At 36.0% G+C, this 20,633-nt stretch overlaps 1 protein-coding gene across 7 annotated transcripts in view; it reads right to left on the bottom strand.

Annotated features, from left to right (window-relative positions):
• SBF2 (SET binding factor 2) overlaps positions 1-20,633 on the bottom strand; it is a 268,358-nt gene that overhangs the window by 81,251 nt on the left and 166,474 nt on the right. For 6 of the 7 annotated variants that reach the window (XM_054826388.1, XM_054826389.1, XM_054826394.1 and 3 more), the window contains 2 exons: positions 19,364-19,473; positions 17,702-17,851 (listed from right to left, as the gene is read on the bottom strand). The exons of the other annotated variant lie outside the window; for it this stretch is intronic. In XM_054826388.1, coding sequence (XP_054682363.1) covers positions 17,702-17,851; positions 19,364-19,473 — 260 coding nt within the window. The remainder of the gene's footprint in view (positions 1-17,701; positions 17,852-19,363; positions 19,474-20,633) is intronic. 7 annotated transcript variants of the gene reach the window in all.

The following is a 20,633-nucleotide window of genomic DNA, read 5'->3' as shown; positions in this document are numbered from 1 at the left end:
AATAGCATGTGATAGCAAAGTAATTTTTTATTTCTGTTAAAATCCCTCACTGACATCATCTTAGAAAAGAGAATGTCTAAACCCCCCAAAGTTTTCCCCTTGGGAGACTTTGTCTCTTATAGGTACCTTCCCAATTATAACTGATTTTCTGGGGAAACAGAAATAAAACCTTGAGCAGTAACTCAAAGAAGGCAAGGAACACATTTGAGGGATCTACAGGTCGGACTATAAGGAGCAAGTCCTCACAGAAGGCATTTCCAGTCACACGAAGAACAAGAAAGTGATTGAGAACAGAAAGCACAGGCTGACCAAGGGAAAATGGATCAACCTCTATGATGAAATAACAAGCTCTGTAGTTGAGGAAAGAGCAGCACATCTTATTTACCTTGGTTTTAAGAGGGCTTTTGACACAGGCTCCTTTGGCATCCAGCTGGGGAGATATGGTCAAGATGAAAGAGTGGAAAACTGATCGCATCATCAGACTCAAAAGACAAGGGTCAATGGTTCCAAGCTTAACAGGCATATATATATATATATATATGTACGCATACATATATACACCAAATGCATCTGCAGGGTTCTGGCAGGTGCCCCTGGGAACTAAGTACATTTGTGTGGATGCAACACTGCCTCTGGGAGGTGTATTTTTCACACAGTGTCAAAAGTGGAATCTCCTTTCAATACATCTTTTCAATGAAATCTTGTTGCCGGACAGCTTTGGTTTTTCTACACCAAACTTGATAGTACTGAGAAGCTTTGCTACAGTTCTGGCAGATGCACCAGTTAGTCTGCGTACAGCTGCACCAAAGGACAACAAGAATGACAATGACCAGCTGCTTCTGGAAGAAGTTTTCTTGGATCAGCTTTGTTGGTGCAGCTCCATTTCTGGATTCATGAAACAAGTGTCAGCTGCTGGAAGAGGATATTTCTGGGATGACCTGCAATGGCTGCAGAATTTCAAGGATGACAAAGGGGGGTTTTGTGGGTTTTTTGAGGTAATTCTGCTTATTATAAGGTTGTGAATCTTGAATTCAGCCAGCAAGGGCTTTTCCAGGCTAAGGCAAAAATGACGCATTGCATTAGTTGTGCTGGTGAATTTGACAGAACCTAAAATCCCTTGTTGCCAACCCTGCTGCCAGACCTCTCAATTCCTTAATAGACTGGAATGTAAATTTTCCGTTATGTTTCAAAGAGTAGTTGCAGTTTTAACAACTTTAATACAAGCTGTTGTACAAGTTGCTTAATCCAACAATCAACCTTGTAACATCACCAGAATAGGCTCATTCAACATCATGAAAAAATCATGCTACTAAAGCCATTATCAGAAATATCGCATTTTTCTGGAGAAAAAACTCCCAGCAAATTTAAGACTTTATAACTCTGACTGAGTCTTTTAAAGGATAAATGGTTCATAGAAAAGAATATCTAAAAGAAATTTGGGAAACTGAAGGGCATGCGTTGTGTGTGATTAGGTAGCGTGTTGCAGAGCAGTGTCCATCTTGATTAATATATCAAATCTGTGTGATCAAGAAAGAATGTTGCTGCAAAGCCCAAGAGATTCAGAGATTTCAAGAGCTGCTTGATTTACTAAAGCACTCCCTCCAAGATAACATTCATCAATTAAATACATACATTCTAATACAAATACTTAAACTATGGAAAACTGAGAAAAATATAGTACTCTTGTTTAACTTAATGTGAAGTATTTTAAGTGTTCAGATTGTACTTTCCAGTGCATGGGCAGCAGCTTCTTTCATATGGATACAGATTTTAATTGAAATCTTACACTTTTTTGTGGTTCAATAATGCAAGTATGATGAGTGCGTGTGAGATGTGGGAACTGTTTCTTATGAAACTTCTATTAAAAATTCATTCCTTTACTGTTAAAGTGTTGTTTTTCTAAGAATACAAGTGAAAACAAGTGTGAAGCATTTTTCTGTAAGACAGACAGACAATGGAAGAAACAGTAAAACAATTTTGAACAGATAATTGTAAAACTATCCCCTGAATTTTTCAGTCTTAGAACTTCTTGTATTGATACTTTTCTCTGGGATTTTCAAATGGCTCCAAGAAATCTGAAGGTTAGCATTCCATGAAGTAGCTCCTCCAACTTTGGTTACAGAAGTGAAAAAGTAAGCTCCCAAAACATAGTGGTTTGTCATCTAGTTGAAGAGGCATGTTTGGATGTCCTTGAAACAAATTCCTCTTTGTAAAAACAGTTCTGCAGGGCAAACACTACTAGAGGAAAGAAGAAATCCTTGAGCTTGCTGTGTGGACCAAAGAAGCAGAAGTGTAGTAGGGAACTTTGCTGTAGCACTGCTTTCCAGCAAAACTGTTTCTTTGATACAAATTGTAAGAAATCTTGGAATGATCCTTTTCTGTTCCATAGCCTTCTAAATCATTGCTAGTAGCAACATCCAGCTAACTAGCCATAGACAAAGCCTTCTTTATCAGCTTTTGCGTTGCCAGTTAATCCATTTTAAAACTGTGACAGATCTTTTCCTAGGCTGTTTGATCTTCCTTCCTGAGGGTTTTACTCCAAACACCTTTCTGCTTTGTTCTTACCTTCTTGAAATTATAGGGGAAAAAACACAGAAAAGGGAGTTCTGCTATGGAAGCACAGTAAATCGCAAGGAAAAGATTCATAAAAGGCAACTTGAGGCACACTGAAATATTAGTGAAGTATTAAGTCCCAACTACACCCATGCCGTTTGAAATTCCTTTCACACAATTCATATTTGGAGCTTTCAGAAGGATGAGCCAGATTGCAATGGCTGAAAAAAAAAGAGCGTGTAGCAAAAATAAAAAGTGAGAAGTTTAAGCATTAGCAATGGCTTTTGCATCCTAAAAACATCAAAACTCCAATTCCTGAGAATGCAGTAGCAAATTACCAAATGACTGCAGGACAAAGTTGTGAAGATGAACAGCCAGTTTCTGGACAGTGTGGCATTAGTGTGTATACTGAATGAAACACACTGTATCAACATAAATGTGATGACTCAAAAGGTAAATGTTTATAATATGTGTCTCCTCCTTACAAGAAAAATGAGCAAATACCCAGATACATTTCACCATCATCTTAGTCCTTTTATCTTACCTGCAGTTCTAAGCAGCAAAGAAAACCTTAGTCTTTTCAGGAAGACCTTCACTATCAGAGTTGACATGAATCCCACAGTGCCCATTGCCTTCTCTTTCAGTACCATGCTAGTGTCCCATGGTCACATTTTGTCCAAGCTCCTTACGCTGCTGAAATTTTGGATCTTGTTCTTTGCCATTTTTGTAAGAAGATTTAAGAGCGTAGCTTTTGATTCAGTACTGTGAGACATCCTGCTAGGTGATCTTAGTCAACAATTTCATGAAAATTTCAAATACTCTTATCTATCATCCTTCTTCTTCTTTAAATCTTATCCGCTCCACAGAAAATAATAAAGATCTGGGCTTTCTATATTAATACACAGCGAGAGAGATGGATGCACAAGCACAGTACAATACTATCATGTAGTATACTGATGCCCATTTGTGAATGCGACAATGTAGGGGTGTATAGGAAGAGCAATGACATGCAGTCCAAGCTATTCCTGAGAGCATACAGTACGTAAACAGATTAAATCTGCCTGGAAAGGATGCCAAACACATAGCATGGCACTTGCAGCAGTACCACTGGATCCACCTGAATGAGGGCACAAGAACTGCACAGCAAACTTGCTCTATTTTTAGTGAGGTGCAGAAAATAAGCTATATTGCCAGGTAATGCATTCCAAGGATTTGATTGTGTGAATGGAAATAATTTTGATGCACCACAGCTGATTAGAGGACTAACAGCCCCCTCCCTCTGAGCAGACAAAGCTCCTCTGTCACTATAGACAAACATTACATGTATTATATATTATCAAAAAATTATGTCACCATTTTACACTCACAGTTCAATTCACAATTGATTTTATCTGTTATATTTACAGTAATGAATTAATAAATTAAATTCATAAATACTTACATGAGCCTTCTCCAAAACAACCTCTCTCCTCTCCCTTACCCCTTGGCTATCACTGAAGTTTAGACCAGATTATAGTATTTTCATTTAACTCTATAGCTTGGAATAGCTGCACAGTTATAATCTGCTAGTATCATGCTTCTAAAACAATAAAGGGAAAATTAAGTATTTTTCTCTTACAATAGCTGATTCTAAACATTTATGTTTATTTTTGAAATAAAAGAAGTAAAAAGCTGATAAGCACCAGAATTTTATATTAGAAATTAAAATGTCTTGTGAGATTTACTGTGTTAAAGGTATATATTCAATAGTTAGATAGAGTTGCCATCTCAAGAAATATGTTAAACTTGATAATTTTTTACAAATTACAAGAATTCAAAGATAAAAAGGTCTTGCTTTTTTGCAATAATTTACCAAGTATATGGTATACAACGACAAGAGTATTTTCCCAAGTTTTCAAAAGAATTCGCCATTGCCTTCGAAGTACATGATTTTTTTTGTGACCTTAAATATGACAGCTAAGTGTCAGCCAAAATTCACCATTACTGTAACAATAACATGGAGGTGCTGCACATCTGATTTTGATTAAAATTTCTAGAAAATACCTTGTCATTAAATGTTGGACCCAAATCCTTTATCTTCATCCTGAATGAGTTAAGTACAGAGATATACTATGTGTTGCATTTTTATTTTGTTAGTTTTTAATAATGGCATCACTGAAGCCAGTACGCAACAAAATAAGGATTACCCTATCTCATAACACCAATGAACTTAGCAAGATCAACACATGAATGGAAGCTTTTGTATACCTAAAATAATATGATTACCTCATCTGGGTGCACACACAGAGTTAACAAAAAAATAAATTTAAAGATACAGTAGAGCTCAGAAGAGCATATTACCTGCCAACTTTTACTAGCATACCAATAATCAATGAAGTGAGATAAAGGAAATCTATATGGTAATACTAGTAATCATCAGATGATCATAGTGGAGTCTACAGTACTGCAACAATTTCTGGAATATGTAAATGTCCCATAACCCAATAGTGTCTCAAATCAAGACATGAAGAAATCTTAAATTAAGGAAACGTCAATTAGTTGAATTGCAGAAAGTTTCAAAACAACGGGTTTCCACATATGTCTTTTACTGGCATACTGATTTCTTAAGCACAGTCAACAGATTCAATTATATTGTAATAATGATTAGTAAATTTGGTTGTCTGTCTGTCATAAGGGAAAAAAAAATCACTATGGAGTCATGATAAAATAAATTCAACAGATTTAATATTAGCTAAAAAATGACTGTCAAAGGATGACTTCCAAACCCAGTGAAAATAATACAGACAAGAATAAAAAGGAGACTGAGAAAGCACACAGAACATTGCTTTAGTGGCTTTCAGAGGCATCCGTTCTGAACTCAAAGCTGCATGCTGACTAGGAAAATAAAGAAATCCATAATTTTTGTTCATACTATGGATTTTAAATACTACTAACCACTATAGCTCTTGCATAGATGGCTAACCAAAATTCATTTCTAAGTACTTCAGGTTTTATTTCTAAAAGTTACATATTCGTACAGAATTGTGATAGAACCAAGCTTTACAGCAGTATGTATGGTACAAGCTAAAGGTTTCTGCACTAGATATGTTCACAATCAAACAATGTTTTTAGCCTTTTCAGTAACTTTTTCAAAGTCTTCAGGAAATTTTTTATTGGAGAATTTTGAAAGTATTTAGGTTATGACTTAAAATGACTTAATTGAAAATGAATTTGTTCACGATTTCTTTCTTAATAGACTGCTGCCTGAGTAGCCAAAGATATTTCATCACTAACACAGAGACTACAGGCTCCACCAGAACTTCAACTACCCCCAAGGACCTCTAAGGTCAGCTTCTTTTTACTGACCAGAAAACTGGGCTACACACTCGTACATTTTATTAAGTTCATAATTATGTTTCAAATTTTGAACATTACATAGGAAGAGATGTAGGAGATTTTAATTTTTTGTTAAGATGGAAAATATGGAACATAGTCTCTTTACTAAGAGGTAAGAGGGAACACATTACATTCCCTGTCATACTTCCTCTCTCTCTCAACAAGCATCTATCTTTGTTTCTCTTCATGCTCCCAAGAGTGTGTATAATCAGTAACTGAAACAAAAAAAAAAAAAAAATCAAACTGTCATGGAAACAATGCACACCAAGAAAACATGTTGACTTAGGTAAATTTGTTAAGTATTACTTGGTTCAAGCTAACATGGAAAAAAAGTCATTTCCTCCCCAACAAATCCTAATCCCCTTCTCCAAAAACAGTATTTATGGAAATGATAAAATCTGAATGGACAACATGTAACCTCAAAAAAGCTGTGGAATATTCAGAAAATTTCTGGCTGCAGAAACAATCTTAAAGGTGCTCTTGTAGAAAAACATATCCAAGAATCAGCAATTCTCCCCACAGTTTTGATCACTCCTAGGTGATCTCAGATAAGATGAATTTCAAGTAGGCTACTGAAGAAAGTGAATGTTTGTATAGAAGAGATAATCAGAATGCTCATATATTTTAGTATACCTGTTCTTACTTTTAAGTACAGAATGCCCCCAGATTTGAAGCAAGGAATGAACACCACTAATGGGCACTCTGAGTAGACTTCATGTAGGATCGTTCACCTTTCCATATGTGGATTTTTCATGAATAGATAATTATGGTTTGGAATAGTTAATTATGGTTTGCTGGATTGATTTTAAGTTATTCAGTTCTGATGCTTACTGTTTTCATATGTATGTTGTATCTTCAATTTGAAATTAGAAATTAGACAAGACTGATGGAATTCAAACCTTCATTATATGGTACTTTTATACCAAATTATCCCAAAGTAGTTCTTCGCAATGAGCCCATGCAAAATGCATCTGTGTCCCATTGTTAAAGTTTAGCTGATATATGGATAATCAAGAAGTTATTTTCATAATACCTCTCAGCATCCTGGTTTGGATATTCTCTGTAGTTACGGTTTTCATGTTTGGATCCATGCAACACTGCTGGTCTACTGACCATCCCTGAGAGGTTGTAAACTGAAAAACCCTAAGCCTACTGTCAGTTAAGTTTTCTTCACAGAAAATATTTTACACTGTAACAAGCTCTGTAGAGGTGGAGGCTAAATGGATAGGGTATTGGGAAGATAACAGCCATCTATCATAATCAAGTCAGGATCAAAGTCTATGACTTTCTTACACATGCAATTCAGAGGCTGAGTAACAAATTGTGTTAACATAACCGTAGTTGTGGCCTGTGGCTTTTAAACAGAACCACATATGGTTAGTATTTCAGCTATTCCCAAATGACAAAGGCAAGGCTCCAAAATAGTCCATTAAAATAAATATTTTCCTTTAAATTGTTTTTCACAAAAGCAATTATACCTTTTAACTTCATAAATATAATAGGCTAAATTCCAATGAAATCAATAGTCTAGAATCTTGAATTTGGCCTGAAAACAATAAATTAAAGGCCAGTTTAGTCCACTGGCTTTGCCTGCATTAACTCTTTTTCCTCTTCTTATGAAGAGAAAATGTCCAAAACAACAACTTGTTTTGCCTCTATTCTAATACAAAAAAATCATTCAGTAAAAACTTTATTTGGTCTAAGGGGGCGCACCCCAGCTTCTGCTGGCACATACGTAAGACACTGATCAAGAAACACGTTGTGAGTAGCATCATATTTTGTGCCATCTGTGAACCGAGATTGTACTAATGTTAATGTTCTTGTGCAAGTGGAAAATATCAGAGCATGCATGGTATTTACAGAAGCAAATTTTGTGAGACTTGAAAGTATAGGAAAATACATAAAATGTTATCAATTACATTAAGGTATCAAAAGTGAAGAAAATTGAAAACTTGTTGAGAATTAAAATCATCAGTACTGTTGAAGGTATGTGTAACACAAAATTCAGATGTCTATGGTTCAGAGGTAGATAGAATATTATGATGCAGATATGGAAAAAATTCATCAAAATAAGTTGCTTTTGTCCTCAAAAGTCAAAGAGTCTAGATAGAAAATTAATTTGAATTGTACACTCACAAATATTGTGAGATTTCAGACTGTTAAACATGCAATTCAAATTTCAATTCCTAACTCCCAAGTGGAGTTTTGGAGGTTAGGGTTGAAGAACTGGGGAGGGAGATGAGGAAAGGGGTTGGGGGGGAGGGTGTTTGTGTGTGTTTGGGGTTTTTATCTCTAGACAACAAGTGAAGTTATTTTTAAATACTTTGTTGGATCACTAGATACCAAAGCCTGCCCTCCTGGCTGTCTACAGGGCAGGAAGGGGAGGGGAATTACTAAAAGTAATCTTCTTCATAGCACACTTACATGGCATTTTCCCATGTATCCTAAAAAACAATTCATGTAAGTCAAATCTGGCTGTAATATTGAAAATGAATGTCAATTGCTGCAAGAATGTTTTACAACATATGGAGATTGTCAAATGTTCTTTTGTTTACACCTTTATTTTCTGTTTTTGTTCTAGAACTTCACACACTTCATTTATGTAACAGTAGAGGTAGGTCTATTACTGCAAAGAAATAAATTCTTACATTTTTTCCTTAAAAAATCATTCTAAAATGCCACATATGTTCACTATTTTATGTTTGTCATATTAATGCATTTGTCAAAGTTTACACAGAATACTGACAAAACCCAGAACTGGCCTGTGTTTTATGGTATTTATCTCAACATCACACTTCAATTTTTGAATACAAGCTGCCAAGATTTGAATTGTTTAAACCAAAGGTTATACAAACATTATAGCAACCCAATGATTAGAAGACTTTGAATATATTTCAATGTTCTGTTTCAAAAATGACTGCATGTGAAAAATAAAAGACGATAATCTTACAGCCACCCATTGGCATCTTTTATGTACTGAATGGTAGAGTAGATCAATACTGTATAATGTTTTGTTACTTATAGTATACATAAAGTGACACTCAATACAGATTAAGTCCATGTACACATACCTAACAGTGCTATAGACAAATCTATATGGAATTATGTACCTGTACTGAAATACACATTATATACATATATAAAATTTAAAATAAAAATTCCATGTGTTACTTCCATATTTTTATTAAATACAAAACTTGTAAAAACAGAAGTCACTGATTTCACGTAACTTATTCTATTAGCAAAATGCCTATTCTTTCCAACATCAAAGACTTTTTTTTTTCTTTTTTTTCTTTTTTTACTACCTTTCATCAGTCCACCTCTTTCACAGGCAGGCTAGAGAGCAACTACACAGCAGTTTAACACAATTCCTAAACCAGACTTGTTTTATTTACAGCAGTGAGTAGTGTACAAGCACATGTCTGCTTTTCATCAAGACGAACAAAAATATTTAGAACACAGAGTTATTAGGAACACTTGGCAACCACAAGGCCACAATTAACAGTAATGAACACTTAAGATCAGTCAGAGCCTACCATGTCAATGCTCCAAGAAGCTACATGGTTTCAATAAGATACCTATGGGAGCGAGCACATGCGAGCATGATCTGCATTAACAGCAAATATAGGAGGACAGAACACCAGCCATGACAGGAGATGCCCATTAAGAGTAAAGATTGTACGAGCAGACAGATGTCCCAGAGAACCAACTGGGATGGGTGGGTTTGTACCACTCTCCTTAGCCCTGCCAGGGGCTACTTGCTGTGACACCCTCCTTCAGTGTCTAATGCTCTAGTGCTTATGTTTGTGTCCAAAAGGCTATCACATTTTTATTTATCTATCTGTAAGCCAGATAACGACCTGGCTCAAATCAATGTAACCCAGACACAGACCAGCTGTCTGCAGTTTGGACACTATACCCTGTATTTTTTTCTGAAATGCCTACATTTCTATGTCAATGCCATATAAAATCTGCTAAAAACTCTTCAAGTTCATCACATCTCTTAACATACCTATTTTTGTTGCTGCTGTTTTACTTCAGGGCCTTGATTTTGCTTGTGCAGTACCCTGTGAGGGCATGACTGAGGCTGTGGGCAGCTGGTTCCGGCCAGTCCCAGGCCTGAGCTGGTCACAGTCGGTTCCAGGCCTGGGCTAGTCACAGCTGGTTCTGGTCAGTCTCAGGCCTTGGGCTGGTCACAGCCAGTTCCGGCTGGTTCCAGGCCTGGGCTGGTGACAGGCCAGAACAGTTGGAAACCCCACGGCAAGCCCCAAAGCAGCAACCAGCCAGAGGAGCCGGTGGCACAGCTGCTCACATGTATTTCTGCTTATTCGTGTATCAAAATCAATACCTTTCTGTCATTTGATATTTGTAATAAAATATTTAGCAGACCCTTAAGGCTGAATCCTGCTCTGATAACTGCATAGGAACATAACAAAGGCATAATCAATATCCCCACACCCTGCAGTCTAGAAAACAAGTATATCTCTGGCAAGTTGTATCAACAGAAAGGAGGACACTACCACATCTTTATTCTCGCAGGTTTGATCCCTTTTCACATTAGCAGCAAGAGACCTAGGGCAAACCAGGGGATTTCCTGCAAACAGAGCCCTCGAGATCTATGTTTGAGATGCAGGTTCACTCACACTCCGAATGGGACTTGGGGATTATTTTAACTTCTACATTACTACTGAGTTTACATTTACATGTATATATATTTCTCTATATAGCAGACATAGACACCTGTATCACCCTTGTGCCTCATATACGCACATGCATATGTATGCACATGCATATGTGTGCACATGGAGGGGAGGAGGAAGCATGTGAACACAACACGTTTTGGTGAGAAGCCGAGAGGGAGGGAGGCTGAAGGCAGAGGTAGGTACAGACAGCACGCCATGGGACTCTCATTACTGCTAATCCTTCTCTTTTCCTTTAAGTAACAGTCTCGTGCAATAGTTAGGCTCCAAGCAGAAGTCACAAACCCTTTCAGATTACTAGAAGCAGGGTCTTGGAAGTCTGCAGGGAAACAGCAATTTAGGAAGTGCCCAGCCACACACGAGCTCATTCCTGAACACCTCCACTGGCACAGCGCCAGCGTGCAAAGTAGCCATGGTTTTCTGTTGCCTGGTCATCAAAGAAATTCCTCACTAAAACCACAGAGGCAGTTTAACGCAGCTTGAGTCAACCACCTTGGTGCCTGGACACACATGCAGAACCAGCCAGACACCCCTCTGTGGAGACCACTGCACAAACAAATCACCTTAAGTGATGCAAAATAGAAATAGTTGGACACTGCCACCTCCACAGGGATAGTCCCAGCTCAGTGAAGAACAGCTACTGCTGTGTCAAGGTAGTCGTCTCCCTTGATACCTGCAGAGTGGGTAACTGTGGGCTGGTCTGCTAGCAGAAGTAATCAAGCTGAGAAGTCTGCAATGCTGAGTGACATACATACATGGGCAACCCCGCAAAGAAAGAAACTGTATTTTCCGGATTTCATAAAAAGATGCCCATGAATGGATTGTTCCTGGACTGTGTGGCCATCCAGTGAGATGGGATGAGTGTAACAGTATGTTCCTCAGAGCAAAGAGAACAAATAAAAACAGATCAGCAATACAATCTTTTCCAATGTACTTCCATTTTTTTCCTAGAGAAATTGTGTAAGCACCACCAGTTCAGCCATGTGCAATGATATTCTAATATCTTGCAATTTCTTGGGAAAGTGACATCATCAGAAAGATTCAGAAATAGCAGCTTCTTTTATTAAGTTCAGAACATTATAGGTGGACCCCTGAAAGGTCAGCAGGATGGAAAAATCTGTTATTTCTACTTTTTAGGTAATAAACCATGGACCAGAGAAACTATATGATGCACCCACTGTGGCAAAAAAATAATAATAATAAAAAAAATCTGCAGTACAATATGGAATTAAATCTGGAAGTTTCAAGTCCAAACCTTAAACACTGGAATCTCCTTTCATTCACTTAAATAATACCATGACTATTTCTAACAGGATGAAAAAGATCAAACTGTTAATAACTGATGAATTAAGTGTCACCTTGTTAAACTCCCATATTTTCTCTTCATGATATATTTTCTATGTTTTAAAATACCATAAAATATTTTAAAATACTGCTGCTGCTCAAACATTACTTCTGAGAGTCTCTGCTTCCAGGAACGCAAGTCAAACTGAGTAACAAAAGGCAGGCCATGAAATAAAAGTCTGAAAGGAGAGAAACATACTATAACCCTCCAAAATAAAGATGTTTGGCAACACGGTTTTCAACGTAAAATATGAGAAATGCTAGTTCATTTAATCTTTATATTGCCAAGAATTTGAATCATATGACACACACACGTGGATGATTTTCTCTCAGGAGTAATAAAATCTTTCTTGTTATTGGACAGTATTCACAAACATTTGAGTTCTGAGAACAGACTGACAATTTTTAAACTTTATCTGGTGGCAGATTATAATACAGAAGTTATTTGCCTAAGAAAAATAAACTTAATATTATTTATAGAATGCCATCGTTTATAATTTTGCATATTAAAGTTTCTTTCACAACAGACTGTATAGTTAGTGCTAGAAAGAGACCCTTATTACACTAAAGTGATGCAAAAGAGTCACATGTGAAATTCTAGAGGCAAAATTATACTATCTTTCATCTGCTTTTGGCCATTGTTGGAGAAAAGATGCTGGCCCAGCTGTACCTTTGTTGTAACCTAATACAAGTTTAATTTTTAATTTTGCCCTGGTTCCTACTAAGACTTCCTACAGTTCTTTTTCATACTGTATACCATAAGTATACTTTTAGAATACTCAGTATACTCTATTTGAAAGATAAACATCTGCTTATCGCCATCGTGGAAGGCCCTAGTGATCTATTAGAAGTTATCTAAAGCACTAAAACAATGAACAATTTGTCTACAACTAAGATATTCTCTCAGTTACACTCGCACAACACACGCGCATTCACACAGATATGACATTAGAGAAAACAAGGTCCTAAAACAGCATTGATGACTTCGAAGGCTGTCAGATTAAATCACATCATTAGAAGACCCCACCCCTTTTCTGCATCTACAGACCAGAATTTTGTTTAATACATAAATACTTTCAGTTTTGTGCACCTTATTCCCACTCTACTCACATTTAGATTAAGTATTCCAGATGTCTGGGGCACAAATGCTTTCCAATTTGACTCACATTTACCAAAGAAAAGTATTATACACAGTTAGGGAGTATTACTGACCAACATCTTACAGAGGAAATGTTGTATTGCAACGTTGTAGTTTTCGAGTTTTTCTTTTTAAATGAAAACTTTTATCTGTTCCAACTACCAAAGGACGCTAGTTCAAATCCTGCACTGTGTGAAGAGACTCCTTCTCCAGAAAAAAAGATTTATTTTTTTTTAGGAAGCCTTAGTGTTACTGTTAAGTATTTTATTAGGCAAATTGTTTAGAATGTCTTTTTAATATAAAAATTGTTTCTGATTATCAAGTACTCTCCACCTACACAGTGGGAGAACTTACCATCTTCAGGCCTCCTTTTGCCTTTACTGACATTTTATCAAATTAAGTGCCACTATATTTTAAAATACAGAGTTCACTTGCTGCTGCCAGAGGAAAAGTCAGAGAAATAACTGAAAATCTGGGCAAGTCATGTTGTTTGTAATAAATGAATGGAGAAGTATGCAAATTGAGCCTTGAGATGGTTTTTGCCATTATTTCTTAATGAATACTAAAAATACAAGGTGTTGCTGGAAACGTAATTACATAGAAGTGTTTCTCTGGTAAAAAAAATAGACTTTTTAGTTGCAAAAATGTTAAGTAGTCTTTTCTGACATGTCAGAGAAAAACATTTCATTACAGAAAATTAAAGAGAGAAAAAACATTTTAAAATAGGAAATTTACATGTAATTGCTAAGGTAACCACAGCAGCAGATAGCAAACACCATGGAAATAGTTTCTAGAGAAATAATTTCACGTTTTTCCTCATTACAGTTGTATCTGTATGAATAAATTGTCAATCAATATATTAAGCTTTCACAACATTGTAGGTTGTTTTTAACAGCAATTTAGATATATAACATATGGAACAGAACATAATGCTTCTGCTTTGCTATCACTGATATTAATCATTGCTGTAATACAGGCTGATTTAAATGCTTTTCAGAGTATATGGTTTGTCAGGGGAAAAATTCTTACTTGGGGCATGAGAATAAAGTTTTTAGCAAGTGGCCAATGACGACAACTAGAAGAGATAAAAGCAAATGACTGGGGATTTAATTGCCCTCATTAGAAGACATCTGCTTTAATCAATGAGCAACACCATCTCAATGTAATTTTGATATTCCTACTACTAAGAATGATCAGAAATACTTCACTTTCATTTCAGCAGCAGTAGATTGTCAATACTTCCTATACACAAAAAGACACAGTAAAGCATGTTTTTAACACTGCAGTGTTGACTTACTGCATCTTGCCTTACCTTAACTGTATTTGTAAAGCCACCTAAAGTTTACCACAAGGCTTGACATGCAGCTGCCTACCTGCTAAGTAAGACAGATTAATAATAAATTCTATTGTACTATTCCACAGATCATAGGCCTATTAGAAATTTGCAGTGAGGGCCTGCCCATTACCTTCAGACTGTAAACAGTGTGAAGAGGAATAGTTCAAAAGAATGGCACTCTTGGACTGAGAGACTCAAGCTGACAAACGCCAGAGATCTGGCAAGCCCGAGTTTTGTCATCTCTAGAGAAATCAGTAAAATACCACCACCCCCTCCTTCCTCCCAGTTGCAAAATGGCTAGAGATCGGATACTTGGTGAAATACAGCCTAAGTAATTTTTCACTAAAATGAAACAGCTATTAACTTGAAGCAATGGTATGAATATTTATTCCTCTTCCTTAATCTATTCTCAAGCACTGTGGTACCAGACATGTCACACCAGATATAACAAGACTAGTAACAATATACATGATGGGATTATTACTAGCATTTTTTTAACGTACTGCTCTTCATCTACAAAATGAGCACACAGAAGCTCTGAAAAAGCATCTGACCTTTATTTTTATGGACTCCTGTAAAACAAGACAATACATTCTATTAAAACAAAAAAACCTGACACTAACCAACCAGGAAAATCTTGAATAGTAATGGTGGGATCTGCAATAAACTTGCAGAATGCAATTTTCCTGGTTTTGTAATATGTGGCACTATTCCCAGTAAAACAAAGAATTCAGTACATGCCAATAATACAGTTTCTTGTTCAAAAGACACTTTCAGAAACAGCCAACCTGCATCTCTTGAAATATGCATGGTTTGCAACAATTCACATTATCAGTAGCAGAGGTTTGTTGGCTGGGGAGCATCAGATTTGCTATTTGTGTGAGCAAGTGAGCCAGCAAAGACTGGTATTTCCCAGGGAAAACCATCGGGCTGGGGCTTGCTGCACACACAGCTCAGCTGAACCCAGTGCATGCAGTGGAGAGCCAAGACTCTGCCCAACATATCAACTATACCGGGGGCTTTCCCCTCCTCTCAGCTTTTGTATCAGCTGCTATATGCCTCCTGGCCACAGCAACATTTCTGTTTGTATCTTACAGAAGTCAATGGGAACATAGAATAACAGTAACAGAAAAATCTGTGACAAGACATTTGGTGGTACAACTGAGACAGTTTCTACAATTCCAATAGTTTGGTGATGTCTTAAAGCAATACTGCAATCTAACTCTCCACCAAAAATTCCATCATATTAATGTGGTATTTCCCTAGAGCTTGAATATCTCTCCACATGATGGTTAAGACCACATTTCTTAAATTAGATTTTTATATCTTTTTAACAGACACTGTTTAAAATGCTTGGTCTTATGACCTGCAGCTAACAGAATTCATGTCTCTACAGCAAAAAGCTGACTTGCTGAGCCCCACTGCAGCACGGGCAAAAAAGTTCTTGATAATGTATTTTTTTCTTGAACCAATACAGGGAAGATCCAAATTGTCACAATTTACATGTTATTCCAAATAATACAATTGAACAAAGAGCACAGACAAATTATAAATCATGCTTTTATCTTAATAAATAATTTCATATGTCATAAAAGTAGGTGTACTAAATACTTGCTTCTAACTAGCTGCCCAGTGTCAGGAGTTCAGATGTTTTCATGTTTCCTGAGAAACAGAAATTTCCATTTTATATTTTTCAAAGATAGAAAACTACTGGGGGGGGGAAGCATAAAAACTGTGCCTCCTTACTTGATCTGTTTCCTCTGCATGATTTGAGTTATATTTGCTAGCTTTATAGAAAACAAAAACAAACCCCAAACTATTTTAACTTCAGTAAGACTTCAGAAACATTAATTTCTATAAACATTAAGGTCCTTCTTGGGTATTTATATCACTGGGAAGAAAAATAACAGTTTTCTCCTAGAGAAAAATTGGGTTTTATTGCTTTATTAAAAGGTGATGTTGTTATTTCTTTCCTCAGCAAAGGAAATTTCCTCAACACCCATTTTCTTCTGCCATCTGTTTTGTACCAAGATATGGCAAATAAAGGGGATTTGTATTCTGTTCCTGTTGTCTAAAAACATCTTGAATTTTTTTGCCAGGATCAATCAAGAAACTAGAAGCAAAACCTGAGGCACATCTAAACAATTCTGTTTTCTGGTTTGAGAGAAAATTTCTAACTCTGGAATACAGAGCAGGTGCAGTATTCCATTGGTCATGATTTTGGGCAGAGAAATATAATTTCACAGATAACTTCAATTTTTCTCCCAACTCTGAGGCTACCCTTAGAGCGTGGAAAAGGCCAATGCCAAAAAAGCACAGTCTGGTAGACATTGTGCAATTTTTAGCCAGTTGACTTCAGTTTTCATCTGCTAAGTGCAGGTAATTTTACTCCAAAGACTACTGTTCAGGCAAAGTTGAATTTTGTTCTAAATAGCAGAAAAATACCTCCTGTGAATAAACAATACAACAGAAAACAAAACTTACATTTGATGGTGACCTGAGGTGGCATTTGCTCAGTCGATGTTAATTTATTTCTATACTCAAGTGAAAGCTGTATTTAGCACTCACCTTTTTAAAAATATGGGTCAACAAACTGCTGCAAAAATAATTTCAGCTGGTTTTAGGTTAGAGGAGAGTGGGGTTAAAATACCAATGTCTCAATCAATATAACCAAATGTGATCACATTAAAAATTTTAAAAAATACTACCATTCTCAGATATCAGACTGAAAACACAGATGTGTATAAAGTATTTCTGACAATGAATTGCCAACAAGTAAACCTAAAACAGAACAATTATTCAAATAAAAGTCAAAAGAGGTCATCCACATATTTTCCTCTCACAGGTAGCTGCCACTGTATGTTGATGTTTATTCAGCAGAAAATTATTTAATTTATCAGTAGAATAACTGCGAACACCTTCAGTGAGTCTCTGACAAACTAAGATGTCACCATGACAAGTAGAACTACCACCATGAACCATGGCAATACTTAACCAAAACTAAATTATATCTAAATTATTAGTAACGGGAACAGTTTTCTTTTTGTTCTTCATATCAGACAGATCTGTACAGACCTGAGCAATTTGTCCTTTATCCTTTCAACAACAAAGTATCTTAAATACACAGTCAAGTAGTATCTCCTACATCATTGTAATTTAATTATTTTGCTTCTCCACATCACACTGAACAATTTTTTTGCCTATCATAATAACAAAACAAAGACAACCAAAGACCAAAACCTTCACATACTGTACCTGCAAAGCGCAGTTCATCATTCGCACAATGTAGTCAAACTGCTGATGGTCTAGTATTGCTCGATTCTGTTTAACATGCAGGCCTAATTCCTGTGTCAGGCAGTGCCGAGCTGCCTTTCCTTTTAGGGCTCTCAGAGCTGCAGGCAGAGTCTGGAGACAAGAAAACCTAGCTTTATGAAAATGAAATTAAATGGTGCTATTCATACTGAATATAATTTATTTTTTATTAAGAAACTGCAACTGACAGTATAGTAAAGTATAACTTTGGAAATTACTCATTAGCTTGAATATCAACCTTTCACATAATGGTTGATTTAGCTTGAGTCATTAAGTATTAAGTTTTTCCCATGTTTTTTTCAAAAGCATTAAACAGCATTTCTCACCTACATCTGTAAGTAGAAATGATTGAATATGGACAGGCATTGAATGGATGAAAAAATCAGAAATGAATTATTGCGCATGGAAGCAAGTGCTCTATTCTGTACCAGCCAGGCCAGGTCTCAAGTTAGCATATCAAGGCCAACCAGCATGGGTTTTGATAAGCGGTGAATGACAAATGGCTTTAGAAGTGGCATACCTCTCACAGCAATGAAGCCACAAGACTGTTACGAAGTTTACCCTAAAACAGCGTCAACAGAATATTCATGCTAATGTTTGAAAGACGCAGCAAGTGGTACATCAGTGATTATCAAGTGTGGCCCTTTAGACTAGATTTAATGGGTGGTAACAGATAAATAAGAAAAGGCAGCCCTTTGCCTAAGGACAAATTTACCAGGCAGGGGGACAAAAAACTACTGAAATTTTCCAAGTGTCTGTAAGTTGAAAGAGGCTAGAAACTACTGTGTTACACATGCATCAAAACTCTTTGAAAAGAGCTACACATTTTACTAGGACTTTTCCCATGTGTATTTCCATAACATAACTTGTAAATCAAGAAACACTCGTTTTCTATCTTGAGCTGGACAGTCTCAGAGATACACGTAATACTTTTCTGAGAAATCAAAAAAATTTCTTAAAATAATTTTACAGTCATTTTCATACGTAGAATTAGATTTGAGTGTAAGTTTGAGTGATTGTTCTAGAATCAGTAATAGAAAACTCTACAGACTGAATCTACAAAATCTGGCAACTTCTTAATGTGAAAAAATAAGAGTGTCAAGGATGACAACTCACTAGTACATTTTAGTGAAGACAGACATGCCGAATATTTACATTCAACTGAGTTCTATCAAATTATTGATTTTTAAAGCCAGCAAAATTTACTGAAAATTTCAAAAGAGCATTGGTTAACAAATACTGACACGTCTACGTATGCCTTTTGTTTACATTCTTCCTAATCATTACTGCTAGACCAATATATACCACTTTTTAAAAAAAAATCATGTGGACAATACTATTTATAATAGTAATATAAATTAGCAAAAAAGGGCATCAACACACCCACGTAGTATTACAAACAAGTTTTCAAATCCATTATCTTCATATTACACACAGTATTGCATTTAGAGGATTTGGTTTATTGCTTACTTCATTTAAATGGTTAAAATAATCATTAGTATTTGAAACAAGACTTCAAAATGTACTTTGTGACAAGGTCAGTCTCTGTTTGTTCATTAACAGAATGGAGGCTTATTTGGGAAAGTTAAAATTTCACTTTATTACCTTTTCAGTCTCCAAAAATTTGTTTTCAAAAATGAACGAGATGCAGTTTCTAACAACTTCCAGCCTTTGTGCACTGTTGAAAACTGTGCTTCCTTTTTCCATTATTGAAACTAACAAAGAAAAAGAAGAATATACATCTGTGAAATGTCTTCTGCAAGAGCCACAAAGAATACCAAAAAGTTATTTTTAAAAAAAATTTAACAATTGATGTGCCCTCCATTTTGTTCTGTTAAGCAAATACCATTAGTAGGCATGTACAGATGAGAACATAACATCCTAAATCTTTGGTTTTCCTATACTATCTGAAGAAAAGAGTGCTCTTAATTTTAACTAGAGCAGTTGATTCTCTTTACTACTTGTTTCATTTCTCGTACAGGTACAAAGAGATTCCAGCCTCTAACATACTAATAAAATATATAAATAAATACAAATTAATAAAAATGTGCATGTATGTTCTGCAGTGAACAATGTAGCCTTGAATATTTTGTAGCAGTAGATAACTATTTTTTCCTAAAGGATTCATTGGTCATGCCAAGAATTCTGTGACATGGAATAAAACCTGACAAACCTGTTCTCTTATCTAGATTCCAGTTTGCTGAAATCTAAAGATTGTTTTCTTAATGCAGTGTTTAGCTCTGAATTTTCTTGAAAATTCAGAATGGAAGAACTAACATTCTCTATTTCACTTCAGTATCAAGTAAATAGAACATAAATGCAGAGTATGCCCTTCTTGTAGATACTAATGAGCTCCTACTATCTGAAGATTTTGACACACAGGACAGCAGGGAACGTAAGTGTGAAAGCTGTTCCTTGAAAAAACACAAAATCAGAAACTTTGACATAAAAATTAACTTAAGAAAGAAAACCTTCTCTTACATCTAGCCTTTTAAAGAAAAGCAACAGAGCACAAGCACATACCCTTTAAATTTTCTATAACTAACAGATTCAACGATATAGTCAACAGCAAAGGCAGGTGAATAGAGTTTATCCTCCTCTTATATAAACCCAAAGAGAAACAGGCCTGGAAGGGGCCTCAAGAGGCCATCTAGTTCATCCTGCTGTCCCTAGGCAGGATCAACTGTATTTATGTTATTTCTCATGTTTGTCTAATACATTCCCAAAGTTCTGCGATAACAGAGACTCCATGGCTTCACAAGAAATCCATTCAACTGTCTTACAATCCTCATTTTACCAAGTTTTTCCTGACAAATAACTCTATTTTTGTGCTGCAATTAAACCCATTATTTCTTATCACTACAGATTAGTCCCT

This window comes from Grus americana, chromosome 5 (genome assembly GCF_028858705.1).
Source record: "Grus americana isolate bGruAme1 chromosome 5, bGruAme1.mat, whole genome shotgun sequence".
NCBI classification, from domain to species: domain Eukaryota; kingdom Metazoa; phylum Chordata; class Aves; order Gruiformes; family Gruidae; genus Grus; species Grus americana.
The sequence above is the reverse complement of the archived record's forward strand: the minus strand, read 5'-3'. Positions and strand labels throughout refer to the sequence as shown.